Here is a 13,503-nt window from a genome sequence, read left to right as displayed (position 1 = left end):
AAGAGAACGGGCTCTAGTCTTGATTTTAAATCATTACATAAAATTAAAATCAAAAAATCAAATCAAGAATAATAATAAACTGAATATTAAATAAAATAGGTAGGTACATAAATATTGATTTACCTTAACCAAGATCGAAAAATTCTCGGAGGGACGGACCCCGCTTGTTCAATTTTTGAAATAACTATAGTGGGATAAAGCCCCAGGTTTAGTCACTTGTGTGTTTCTTTTCCACCTTTTCGCATCAAACATACAGGTCGAAAATTTTGTACGAGGAAGTCATTTTTGCTAAAAATGAAAGCTTCTCTGAGCTTTTTTCCGCATTTTTTTGCATTGGTCTCATCCATGTTACCTCATGAGGTAAATGTTGGCCCTTTTTCAGTTTTTGAAATGACTGTAGTGGGATAAAGCCCCAGGTTTAGTCACTTATGTGTTTGTTTCTTTTCCACGTTTTCGCATCAAACATACAGGTCGAAAATTTTGTATGAGGTACATAATTTACATAGGTGACCACTAGCTCCTTGTTCATTCTTCCTATTCCAGTTCATTATTCAGTTTGCGCCACTTCGTTTTGGGGACGACGATAAATATTGTTATGATTCTTTGAGTTCTTTCTCGTGATGTGTTTGAAATAAATTCATAAATAATGTGACGATCAGCATGCGAAACTATGACGGTATAAGACGGTGATGACGTGGAAGGTACGAGTAGAAGATGAACACTAAATAAGTAAAATTGGATTTTCAACTTTTCAATTGGTACCTAACTACCTATTACTGTAGGTAGCACAAGAATTGAACTTCTTGTCATAAATGTCGTTCCAAACACAATACTCTACGCCAAATTTCATGAATTGACTTGGACTCGAACCACCAACCTCGAAATTGCAAGCCCTCCGTGCAAATCACTACACCACCGAGATTGGTTACTATTACTAAAACTAAAAATATTTTTTCCAAATTTTTGTCGATGGTGGGATTCGAACCCGGGACCTTCTGCATGGCAAGCAAGCGCGTTACCACTGGACCAACCGTGCCCCCATTTTATTTATTTAAACTCTTTAATTACCAAGCCTAGTTATTGGAGAGTTTGAGGGTAGCTCGCCTGGCTTGTAAGCCGTTAGGTCGCTTATTAGATTCCTACCCTTGGTGAACCAGAAAAGGTTCAAGGTCCGTCCTCGAAACGGCTGGCTCTCTCCTAATATCCTATCCCCATTTTCTCTTCGATTTCGGGACGCCTCAGTAGTTACTCTTCCCTCTATCAAACTCACTTGAGAGCCAGTATTTTGTTCTTAAAGAAGGGCGTAAGTGTAAGAATCGTGCCCCCTGAGTCCCTGACTTGTCCACGTCCCCCAGTTTGGAGACCCCTGTTCTGGTTCACACTACTTGTGATTTTCATTCTGTTCGCACTTCGGAGTCATGTTTTCCCGATTTGTCTAAAGTTCAGGAGGTGACAGAACAAACCTCTTATGGTAAAACAACTGGTAGGTTATTTATGACGAGTACATCACACATCTGATGCTTAGTGCGTTAGTTAGTGGTTGACATGTTTTTGAAATGGTGAGGTTAAGGACACCATTTTTGGACCTCGTAGATTTGTATTAGCTTTGTCAGCCACGCCGGGGTTCGAACCCGGACCTTCTGCGTGACGATCCTGTATGACAAATTCACAGGCTGATGTCAACCAAAAGAAGACATGACGTCTCATTAACATTTTAAATCACATATCCTCTTAATGGAACTACAGAAGTACTTTGTCCTGTTAGTATGTTAATTTACATTTGTATTTTGTAAGAACTGCAACTGTCTCTGTCCCTACAGTTGTATTAAGTATTTTGTAAGTCTTACAATCGGCAATGTCTCTGTACAATTGTACACAGGCACCAGTTATTGTTCCTATCAAGATTTGCCTGTTTTGTATCCATACATGGCTATGCCATATCTGACTAATCCATTCACTCAATTGGTTAAGGACTTTCAGGCACCAGTTATTGTTCCTATCAAGATTTGCCTGTTTTGTATCCATACATGGCTATGCCATATCTGACTAATCCATTCACTCAATTCGTTAAGGACTTTGCCTTAGGTTCAATGCTGCCGAACAATTATCATAACTTTGATATAAACTTTGGAAGGGGGTTTGGTTATGGTTATGACTTTGGCAATCTCTTGTTTCTAACTTTGGTTATGACTTTTGTACTTGGTGTGGAAGATCATGGAGCGATACAAAGGCGTGAAGCGATTGGACGTCCCTCCTCATGTGTTCGCCATTACGGATAATGCCTACCGATCTATGTTACAAGGTAAGAGTAAGAACCGATCTGATAGGTCGAAAAAAAGGAGGAAAAAGAGGTGAAATGCTCTTTACACAGACATGAACTAAAATAGATAAGTATTTCCAAACTAGTTATGTTTTACCAACTTGGTATTGATATGAAACAAGGATTTCCCTAACCTTAATACCCAGGTCAACCTCGGATTTAACTCAATCCTGAGACAATCCACGGTGGTAAAACTCGACCTTAAATGCGCTATAAGTTCAGAAGGTTTCGTCTGACTTACGTTTGTTTTGAACTGTCAGATCAAACATTTGTGACATCAATAGTTCCTTGTTAACACATCACACCTTCAAAAATCATTTTCCATAAGGTACACACTTGTCATGTGTTAAACATCTCTATAATTGGTTCATTAACATGTAGGCACAGTGGAATCTCTGAATAGCGGACACCCGCGGTTCCCTGAGGTTTTGTCCTTTATTGGGAGGTGCCCGTCAAGGGAGGTTTCACAGTACCTACCTAGAACAGTTCGAGGTAAGCGTAAAGTCGTATAGGCAAGCGTAGGCCTAAACTGTTTTAAACCACTGGTCTAACTGCTAAGTCTTTGTAGTATCTTTGAAGATATGAACTCATTAGGTAATTCTTTACACTAAGGCCCCATTCATTCGTCACGAATGGGGCAGTTAGGCTCCATTCGTCCACGGTATGTATTTCTTCGCAACTTTTCTCTCTGTACTCTGCACAGTTGATAAGTAGGTATTGCTTTATTTAGACTAGGACCATATACCATTATGCTAACAGGTAATCTATTAAGAATAGGGCCCTCAGCCTCGGTTTTAAATGATTCAGTCCGATTTAAATTCGAGCGAAGTACTTACCTATTTGGTGTGAGTACCACTTGAAATGTGAAGGAACAGTTATCTCACTATTATAGTAATGATGCTTACTGTAGTAATGATGCTATTGATGCTACGACCCCATCAGTACGTCAGGTCTGAGCAATGTCTTTGTTTTTGTATCGTGATGTGTGTGATTCCTAGAATTGCTCGACATCAGGTCCCAGGCCCGTTTTCAGGACTGTAATGAGGGAGGGGGCCCAAGAATCCAAACGTACCCCAGCCATACTTAACTAAGCTGGTCTACTCCCTGTTTAACGACCCCCCAGTCAGACTAAGCTGGTCTACTTCCTGTCTAACGTCCCCCAGCCAGACAAGAAAGAAAGAAAAGTGCGCAAGAATCCAAAGTAACGTATCATTGAGGGGAAATTAGAGGGTCCTCCTTCGGAGTTCGGCCTTCAGTAAATGAGCAGAAAATCTCCAAGGGGCCTGCACCTCCGGCCCTCCCTCAATACGGTCCTGTCACGTCCTGGAATCGGATTTGTTTTGGGTTTCAAGTTGATGGGGTGACGTCAGCGAATGCCTTGTATAAGTTCAGTCAGTTGCCGATGAGTTTTGTCATTGGTATGACTAGATTCTTCCTGACCGGCTAGTTATAATCAGTTCTTTACAATGAAGTTAAGCAACGCTCTTCGTGGTTACTATCCGGATGGGTGTCCATCAGGGCAATCACGTGCTTTTGGCTTTCCCAGGCCTACTCAGAATCTTCTTCTTCCTATCCTTTTCGTATTTAAATAGGGTCGGCGTTTTGACTAGCTGTGGCTGACATGGTTTTAGTTTTGACGGGGTTCTTTACAGCCTAACGCCTACTCAGGCTGTTTGAGGCGAATCTCCGTCTAAAAATAGAATTCCAATAATAACAATTATTGTTGTGATGAAACAAAAGCAGGGAATCCTTGATTGCAATTAAATTTATTGACTAGCATCATGACATGGCACATATTGAATGGCGTAGACTGCAGGGCTTCCCAAACTGGGGTCCGAGGCCTCCCGAACGGGGCGCAAAGGACTACCAGGCGAGGCGTTAAAGCTAGGTTAGGTCAGGGTGCAATAGTCCTACATACTGGACCCCCCCGCACACAGGAATTTCATCAGAAAACACCCCCATTTCAATGTAATGTTAGGCCATAAGGTTGAGGAAGACCTGAGAGAAAAGGAAGGGAGAAGGGAGGAGGCATTAGATAGAAGGGTATGAAAGGGTAGGATAAAGGAGGATAACTCCGAACCCCAATAAGATTGGGAAAAGGTGACGCAGTACAGGAAAAAGAAGAAGACTAACACTCGTATTTATGAACTAGAATGATCGTTCTTAGATCAGTCTCAAGTCAAAATTGACCAATCAAATGCCTTGAGACTATGCTTAGCACGAACTTAAGAGCCAACATTTTGTTCATAAATATGGGTGTTAATATAAAGGCCCGCGGTTCCTTCACAAATACCAAGAGGAGCGCATAGAAAAAAGGTTGTGAACCTCTGGCATAGAGTATACGCTGTCACTAATCACTGGTGATTACAGATGATGTTATGCAATTGAGATGCAGAGGCAATTAAATGCAGAGCGTGTCAAATGTCTTATGTCTCCATAGAGTCGATAAATTAATCGCTCATTGACGATTGGATGAAAATCTTATGTCTTTGTGTTGCTTTGTCCTCTCGCGCCCTGGAGTGTGATTTACTGCTTTACGGTCGCAGTGTGTCTTATCAGGGGCCTGTTTCATGAAGGAAACCGCGACCTAGCACTTACATGGCAGGCGCGCTACTTTCCAAGCTAACCAGGTTGGCTTGTTAAACTTCACGAATAAAATACACATTTAATAATTTTTTTGAGACGGAGGGACCCATACTCCTGATGTCCAGACTTGTGCCTCTTTAGATGGCCTGGAAAGAGACTAAAGATCACCAGGGGGAAAAAAAAATCTGACTTGTTTGAGTCCTCCCAAAAAATTGTCAAGCTAAATGATACAGACTGTAGCAGAACTGAAATGCATTTCACATAAGCAGAATGATGGTGAACAGAACTGCATTCTGCACGCCTTGCATTGATAAGAAATTAACCCTTAGTCGACCGGCAGCGACGAGAATTTTGCAATGTTTCTTCACGAACCTACATAAATTATGTAGTTAGGTTGGAAGGTAGCGCGCTTCGCGCTTGCCTTGTAAGTGCTAGGTTGCGGGTGCGACTGCCGCCCGTAGCGGACTCTGGGAAAGGCTGGCTTTCTCCTATCGGATATATCCATCTTTTTTTTTTTAAGAGGTTTGACAGAGGGAACTGTAACTGCTATGGTCTTATCGTCCCGAAATCGAAGAGAGAAGGAAGACAGGATAGGTGTAGTCGTGCAACTTTTATCCATTTTTTTTGTTTTTTTTTTTTTTTTTTTTTTTTTTTTTTTTTTTTTTTTTTTTTAAGAGGTTTGACAGAGGGAACTTTAACTGCTATGGTCTTATCGTCCCGAAATCGAGGAGAGAAGGAAGACAGGATAGGAGAAAGCCAGCCGTTCCGAGAACGAACATTATCCCATCAGGATAAAATCCGCCCCGGGCGGGAATCGAACCCGCGGCCTAGCGCTTACAAGGCAGACGCACTACCAACTAAGCTAACTAGGCTGGCTATATCCAACTTATCCTCCTCTCTTCTATGTATTTTGAGATGATTAAACCTCCGTAGTTATACAGTTCCCTCTATCAAACTTCTTTAAAAAAAGTAAAAAATCTTTGTGGTGTAGAAAGCATACCGAAAGCCGACGACGAAATATTTGGAAAATTCCAAGCACGAAAAAAAATCATACTGTGGGAAGCCTCACAAAATCTACAGCTATGTCTATGTCTACTCCATGTAATATGTTGTACAACACGTGAGCGCAATTTAAAATAAAGCCTCGCCAAATCTACACGGTGCGTGATTTATGCTAATCATATTCAGTAGAGTTTGTCCTGTGATGCCCTCAAGTAAAGATAGTTACCTAATGGGTTCCCATCTTCAAAGAAACTTACAAAGACTTAGCACTCTTAGCAGTTAAAACAGTGGTACGAGGAGAAAGAGTTTGATAAAGGGAACGTTGAATAATAAAAGGTAAAAAAAGGTTTGATAGTGGGAACTGTAACTGCTAAGGTCTTGAAATCGTCCCGAAATGGAAGAGAGAAGAAAGACAGGTTAGGAGAATGCCAGCCGTTCCGAGATCGAACCTTATCTGTTTAGAATAAAGTCCTTCCCCAAGCGGCCTGCTTGGGCCAACTGCGCAAACTAAAAGTGCTCTAACTGAGCGTCTGAGCTAAAGTTCTTAGTGGTCAAGACGCTTGATAAACAGGAGGGCGTGGGTTCAATTCGGCCAAGTTATGGAATTGTATACTCAATATATACCTATGTAATTTAAGAATTTGAGCACAATAAGAAAAGAAGCCTACTGCTGTGTTAAAGGAGCTCTTTAGTCGATTTTAGCAGTATACCTAAATAAGAATTGTTATTAGTTATTACTAGGCTTGCCAAACGTCCCGAATGGGCCGGGACAGTCCCGAATTTCAGGGGGTGTCCCGGCGTCCCGTTCAGTTTTTCATTTTGGGGCGTTTTGTCCCGAATTTCCGTTTTTGTCCCAGATTTGTCAGTGAGAGATTTATACCTGGCTTGCCTAATTTGGGAATCCAAATTCAAACTGAATCCTAATTTGGGAAAAAGTTATGAAGTAAGTATCTAGCAAAATATGTACTGTAAGTAATACGTAACAGGTCGTGAGTACTGAGTTTCCCTTTTAATTAATTTGACAATTGACACTGATAAGTTGGTGATAATGATATCACAACTAGTACACATTCCAAGGCTTTGGCAATCTCTTGTTTCTAACTTTGGTTATGACTTTTGTACTTGGTGTGATCTCTTGGTTCTGACTTTGGTCTCTTGTCTCTTTTATGATGTCGTGAAGACTAAGGCCATTTTTGTAGCGAGCCGTACACTAAAAGCAAGGCCAGACTAAGCTGGTCTACTCCCTGTTTAACGACCCCCCAGTCAGACTAAGCTGGTCTACTCCCTGTTTAACGACCCCCCAGTCAGACTAGTATGTATTGGGAAAAATCCTACAATGCTGCAGTGAGCACCAAAGTTGTGACATAATAACACAAAGAAATTGCATTTACATTTTACATTCCAAGGGCAAGGAGAGAAAGAAAAGACAGAGAATAGACCGGATGACATGGAAAGCCACCAGCCTGGTTAGATTGGAAGGTAGAGCGTTTGCCTCGTAAGCGATGGGTCGCGGGTTCAATTCCTTCCTCGGTCAAACCTCAACCTAAGTTTACAGTAAACAAATTTAATCGCTCGAATCCGCTCCAGGCGGGAATCGAACCCGTGACCTAGCGCTTGCCAAAGGGAGGCGCGCTACCCTCCAAGATAACGAGGTTGGCAATCGCTAAGAACTACTAAATCTAATAACTAATATGTATGTAACTGATGAACTGTGACATATTGGAAAATCGAATTGGAACTGATTGATGTAGGCCGATTTTGAGACGCATATAACGCATATTTCACACAAACACATGCTGCCCTCTTCATCTCACTCTGTCCCTCTCCCATCAACTGAAATATCAAGGTCAAGTGTGCGGGGGTTCACATCTCAATTGAGCAGAAAAAATAACAACAGGAATATCGTCGGCCCAAACGCGAAGAGGTTCAAAGAATTTAGAAAGAAAAAAAAATCCCAAGCTCCCAAGTCATTTTTGCTAAAACTGAAAGCTTCTCTGAGCTTTTTTCCGCATCTTTTTGCATTGGTCTCATCCATGTTACCTCATGAGGTAAATGTTGGCCCTTTATGTGTTTCTTTTTTAATCCACCTTTTCGCATCAAACATACAGGTCGAAAATTTTGTATGAGGTAATTTACAGAGGTGACCACTAGCTCCTTGTTCATTCTTCCTATTCCAGTTCATTATTCAGTTTGCGTCACTTCGTTTTGGGGACGACGATAAATATTGTTATGATTCTTTGAGTTCTTTCTCGTGATGTGTTTATACAAATAATGTGACGATTAGCATGCGAAAGTATGACGGTATAAGACGGTGATGACGTGGAAGGTAAGAGTAGAAAATAAACACTAAATGAGTAAAATGGAGCAGTTGCAAATGGGTAAAAATTATAAATAAATGGTCGTTTCCTATGTAAAAAGTTGGGAAAAATCCAAATCCGAGGTCAAAACTCCGAAAAAATAACTGTAAAAGGTCGAAAATTCAATTTTTATTTTCCGTTCTAATGAAAGAGCTCAAAGATGTGTGACGTCAGACTTTACGCAGTTGTTTTTTTTCGTCCGCTAGGTAGCGCCAGTATGCAAGCACGCTTGCGGAGGAGCAGAAAGAAATGCGCAGAAACGTATGCGCCAAACACATTAATCGTATTGTGTTTCCTGCGAGGGACCTTGCGTTGCGCGACACTTAGAGTGACGTCATCGCCTACGGGAGCGTATGCCGTGGAGTCAGAGTTCAAAGATTTACCGGTATTTTTTTAATCAATTCATCTCGGGACTAGAATCGTAGAAGTAAAAGGAAAAATTCCGTTGGTCCTATTTTTTCCTGCTCTATTGGACTTTGAAAACAATCACCGCAAGTAAGACGAAACTGATCTATTGGGATTTTCAACTTTTCAAGATGGTACCTATTACGTGTAGGTACGAGCACTTGAATTGTTAAGCATAACTGCTTGTCATAAATGTCGTTCCAAACACAATACTCTACGCCAAATTTCATGAATTGACTTGGACTCGAACCACCAACCTCGAAATTGCAAGCCCTCCGTGCTAATCATTACACCACCGAGATTGGTTACTATTACTTAAAATAAAATTTTTTTTTAGTATGTCGCAGATATAGGTACTGCGGAACAACATAACTTACCTAGTTCTTATTTTTCAACGTTTCCATGTTACAGACATACTCCGGATTGTTCTGCGTGGTGGTGAACCCGTACAAGCGGCTTCCGATCTACACAGAGAAGATCATGGAGCGATACAAAGGCGTGAAGCGATTGGACGTCCCTCCTCATGTGTTCGCCATTACGGATAATGCCTACCGATCTATGCTACAAGGTAAGACCGCTCTGACACGAGAAGTAAGTTGGTAATCGAAGATTCAAGTTGATGATTTTGTTATTCTACTGCTGCTGCGATAGAGTCATTATCTTCTATCTTGGTCTGACGATGATGCCCTGAGGGACATCGAAAGCTCGCCAATTTAAAAACCTTCTAGCCAGCCTAGTTAGCTTAGTTGGTAGTGCGTCTGCCTTGTAAGCGCTAGGCCGCGGGTTCGATTCCCGCCCGGGGCGGATTTTATCCTGATGGGATAATGTTCGTTCTCGCAACGGCTGGCTTTCTCCTATCCTGTCTTCCTTCTCTCTTCGATTTCGGGACGATAAGACCATAGCAGTTACAGTTCCCTCTGTCAAACCTCTTAAAAAAAAAACCCCTTCTAATCGAAATTGATAGACTTCGCTAATTTTTATGACTTAACTTGGACTCAAACTACCAACCTCCAGATGCGAAGTCCACTGGGCCACCGCCACCACTGAGGTTAATTTTGGCTTCAGTGTTTACCCAAGCATCTGCTATGTGGGCTACTGACGAAATCCAAGGTTTTGCCTGATTTATGTATGTCTTGAGCTGTCAAATCAAACATCATATGTGACATCAATGGTTCCTTGTTAACACCTTCCAACAATTGTCACTCGACATCTGTTTAACATCTCCATTATACGTTCACTATTTAACCTGCCTATTATTGGTTCATTAACATCCAGTAGTACTCATTGATCTGACTCATTGACTAAGTCGTCCACTGAAAAGAGTAGTTCTTCTAACCTTATTCACTCTTCACACATTTCTGATTTAAATTTGAGCAAAGTACTTTCCTATCTGGTGTGAGTACCACTTGAAATGTGAAGAAACAGTTATCCGACTATAATAGTAATGATGCTTACTGTAGTAATGATGCTTACTGTAGTAATGATGCCAATGATGTTACCTACTACCTACTATTGTACCTACTCAGGTACCAGATAACATAAACAAAGTCTTTTGTTTATTCGAATGCCTAAGCCTTGCTAAGCCTACCAGCTAGGTATAAGCCTACCAGGCAGGTAGTACAGGTATTGAAATCAAGTATCCTTAGTTCCTCATTTACTTTTTGTTTGTGCCTACGCCAAATTCCTAACCAGATGAATGCCAATGGAAAGGATGTTGCATCAGGACCAGGATTAGGAATACTAGAATTCTGACACCGGAAGAATCTAACCTCAGTATTTCATCGTACGAAGCGAGTTCTGTAGGTTTCAACTGGACGATTTTTTTGTTTGTACGCCAAATTCCTAACCAGATGAATGCCAATGGAAAGGATGTTGCATCAGGACCAGGATTAGGAATACTAGAATTCTGGCACCGGAAAAATCTAACCTCACAGTATTTCACCGTACGAAGCGAGTTCTATAGGTTTCAACCGGACGATTTTTTTGTTTGTTTGATGAGGGGAACTGTAACTGCAAAGGTCTTATCGTTCCGAAAGCGGAGAAAGAAGGAAGACAGGATAGGGGAAAGCCGTTCCGACAACGAACCTTATCTGTTGAGTATAAAATTAGCCCCGGGCGGAAATCGATTCCGCGACCTAGCGCTTACAAGGCAGACGCACTACCCTCCAAGCTAACTAGGGTGACAAAATTTCGGGAATTAAACCCGCTCCCGCGACCTTGCAAGGCAGACACCGCAGACCCTACCCTCCAATCTAATTGTGGTGAAATCTGCCAAATATGTTCCCCACTTGAAGGAAATTTCCTTTTTTTTTCTTTTTTTTTAACGGCTTTCTTTTAAGTGGCAGGGTTCTCCTAGAGGAGCTCTTCCACCCAACCACTAAATTTTTCTTTCACTGTGAGCCTTAAGATATTTCACCTTTTTTAGGTTTCCTTTTTTTTTAGTTGTGGGTTGGATAGGGATGATGGGGACCCTATACGGCCCTTTTGCCGAGTGAATTCCAACAGTTCACTGAATCACTAGTGTTGTAATGTTAGAAACCGGGAACTACTCATAGCAACAAAATATACCCGAGGAATGTACTGAGGTTATACAATGAAGTGTAATGTAATGCAGATCAGTATACAATATCAGCAAAGTTCTCAGGTGCTAAGTACTTCCAGGCTCAGGAAATATGAAACTCGGAGTCTATAGCCCCGGTACACACGTCACACGCTCAGACCTAACCTGGGTCTGTACGCTCAGACCTAACCTGGGTCTGTCAGATCGTCTGAGAGACCGCGGTCTGCCATCAGATGGTCTGAGCTTGAGTGGGTGGCATTAGGATTTGTCTCCAATCAACTTGGTCAACAAGAGTCGTATTAAGCTCTTTTGAAGCTCGTTTCCCCTGATACGACCCCATCAGTACGTCAGGTCTGAGCAATGTCTTTGTTTTTGTATCGTGATGTGTGTGATTCCTAGAATTGCTCGACATCATGTTCGAGGCCCGTTTCCAGGACTGTAATGAGGGAGGGGGCCCAAGAATCCAAACGTACCTCAGCCATACTTAACTAAGCTGGTCTACTCCCTGTTTAACGACCCCCCAGTCAGACTAAGCTGGTCTACTTCCTGTCTAACGTCCCCCAGCCAGACAAGAAAGAAAAGTGCGCAAGAATCCAAAGTAACGTATCATTGGGGGAAATTAGAGGGTCCTCCTTCGGAGTCCGGCCTTCAGTAAATGGGGCAAAAAATCTCCAAGGGGCCTGCACCTCCGGCCCTCCCTTAATACGGTCCTGTCACGTCCTGGAATCGGATTTGTTTTGGGTTTCAAGTTGATGGGGTGACGTCAGCGAATGCCTTGCATAGGTTCAGTCAGTTTGCCAGGGAGACTAAGCTGGTCTACTCCCTGTTTAACGACCCCCCAGTCAGACTAAGCTGGTCTACTCCCTGTTTAACGACCCCCCAGTCAGACTAAGCTGGTCTACTTCCTGTTTAACGACCCCCCAGCCAGACAAGAAAGAAAGAAAAGTGCGCAAGAACCCAAAGTAACGTATCATTGGGGGAAATTTGAAGGGCCTCCTTCGGAGTCCGGCCTTCAGTAAAGGGGCAAAAAATCTCGAAGGGGCCTGCACCTCCGACCCTCCCTCAATACGGTCCTGTCACGTCCTGGAATCGGATTTGTTTTTGGTTTCAAGTTGATGGGGTGACGTCAGCGAATGCCTTGTATAAGTTTAGTCAGTTTGCCAGGGGAGTTTTGTCATGGGTATGACTAGATTCTTCCTGACCGGCTAGTTATAAAGTGTCTTTGGTGTTTGTTTCTTTGACTGAAAACCGTTCTTCGTTATACTTCGATCGACGTTTGTCAAATGAGTGTGTGCGCTGCTTCACAAGGTTATGTGAGATCAAGTTGGAAGATAAGTCTGCAGACGAATCTTAGCGTGTGATCCGGGCTTAATATTCAAGTTTCCTTTGTTAATGTGAAGGTACTCACAGCCATTGGCTTCGTACTGAGAGCCATTGGCACTTCTAACACTTCTCGGGCATTACCTAGAATGCCATAGGCACTTCATCATTTCATTTGTGACTGGAGAGCAGGATGAATAACGTATAAATTCCATGAACAATAGTCACTCGATAGAATTTCTAGTTCTTATAGGCCGATGTGTTGTAATATCTGACATTATTTCAGACTTGAGTTCACTTCCTGGCTCGTTCTAGACTTGAGATTTCAGCTAATGAATCATCAATAGCATCATCAGCCCATAGTCACTCGATAGAATTTCTAGTTCTTATAGGCCGATGTGTTGTAATATCTGACATTATTTCAGACTTGAGTTCACTTCCTGGCTCATTCTAGACTTGAGATTTCAGCTAATGAATCATCAATAGCATCATCAGCCCCAGCAAGATTAGCAACCCCAGTAGTGTAGTGGTTAGTGCGGCGGTCTTCGAATCTGGAGATACAGGGTTCGAGTCCAAGTCAATAAATTGATGACCATCATGTATCAAAAGAGGTCCATGACCATCATGTATAGATTCATGTAAGCGACTACCATAATGTGTGCCTATTAGGTCTCAAAACAGAGTGTGGAGTGGAAACCGAAAGAATAGATCATCGAGCAACCCCACCCTTGATCAAACTTTATTTTGTATTTATATGTAGATACATTTTGTTACCATCTGTAAATAAAGTTTGATCCAATTGTGTAGTAATATAATCAGTTCTTTACAATGAAGTTAAGCAACGCTCTTCGTGGTTACTATCCGGATGGGTGTACATCTGAGCACGTACTGTTGGCTTTTCTCAGGACCACTCAGACTTTACGAGGTTAATCTCTGTTCGTCTAAAAATAAAA

At 42.0% G+C, this 13,503-nt stretch overlaps 1 protein-coding gene across 1 annotated transcript in view; it reads left to right on the top strand.

Annotated features, from left to right (window-relative positions):
• LOC103517123 (myosin heavy chain, non-muscle-like) overlaps nt 1–12,708 on the top strand; it is a 41,428-nt gene extending 28,720 nt beyond the window's left edge. Inside the window, exons 3-4 of the mRNA XM_026829332.1 lie at nt 9,082–9,261; nt 12,631–12,708. Coding sequence (XP_026685133.1) covers nt 9,082–9,261; nt 12,631–12,708 — 258 coding nt within the window. The remainder of the gene's footprint in view (nt 1–9,081; nt 9,262–12,630) is intronic.
• The last annotated feature ends 795 nt before the right edge of the window (nt 12,709–13,503 follow it).

This window comes from Diaphorina citri, unplaced genomic scaffold (genome assembly GCF_000475195.1).
Source record: "Diaphorina citri unplaced genomic scaffold, Diaci psyllid genome assembly version 1.1 scaffold1754, whole genome shotgun sequence".
NCBI lineage: Eukaryota > Metazoa > Arthropoda > Insecta > Hemiptera > Psyllidae > Diaphorina > Diaphorina citri.
Note: the sequence above shows the minus strand (reverse complement) of the source record. Positions and strands in the feature narration are given on the sequence as shown.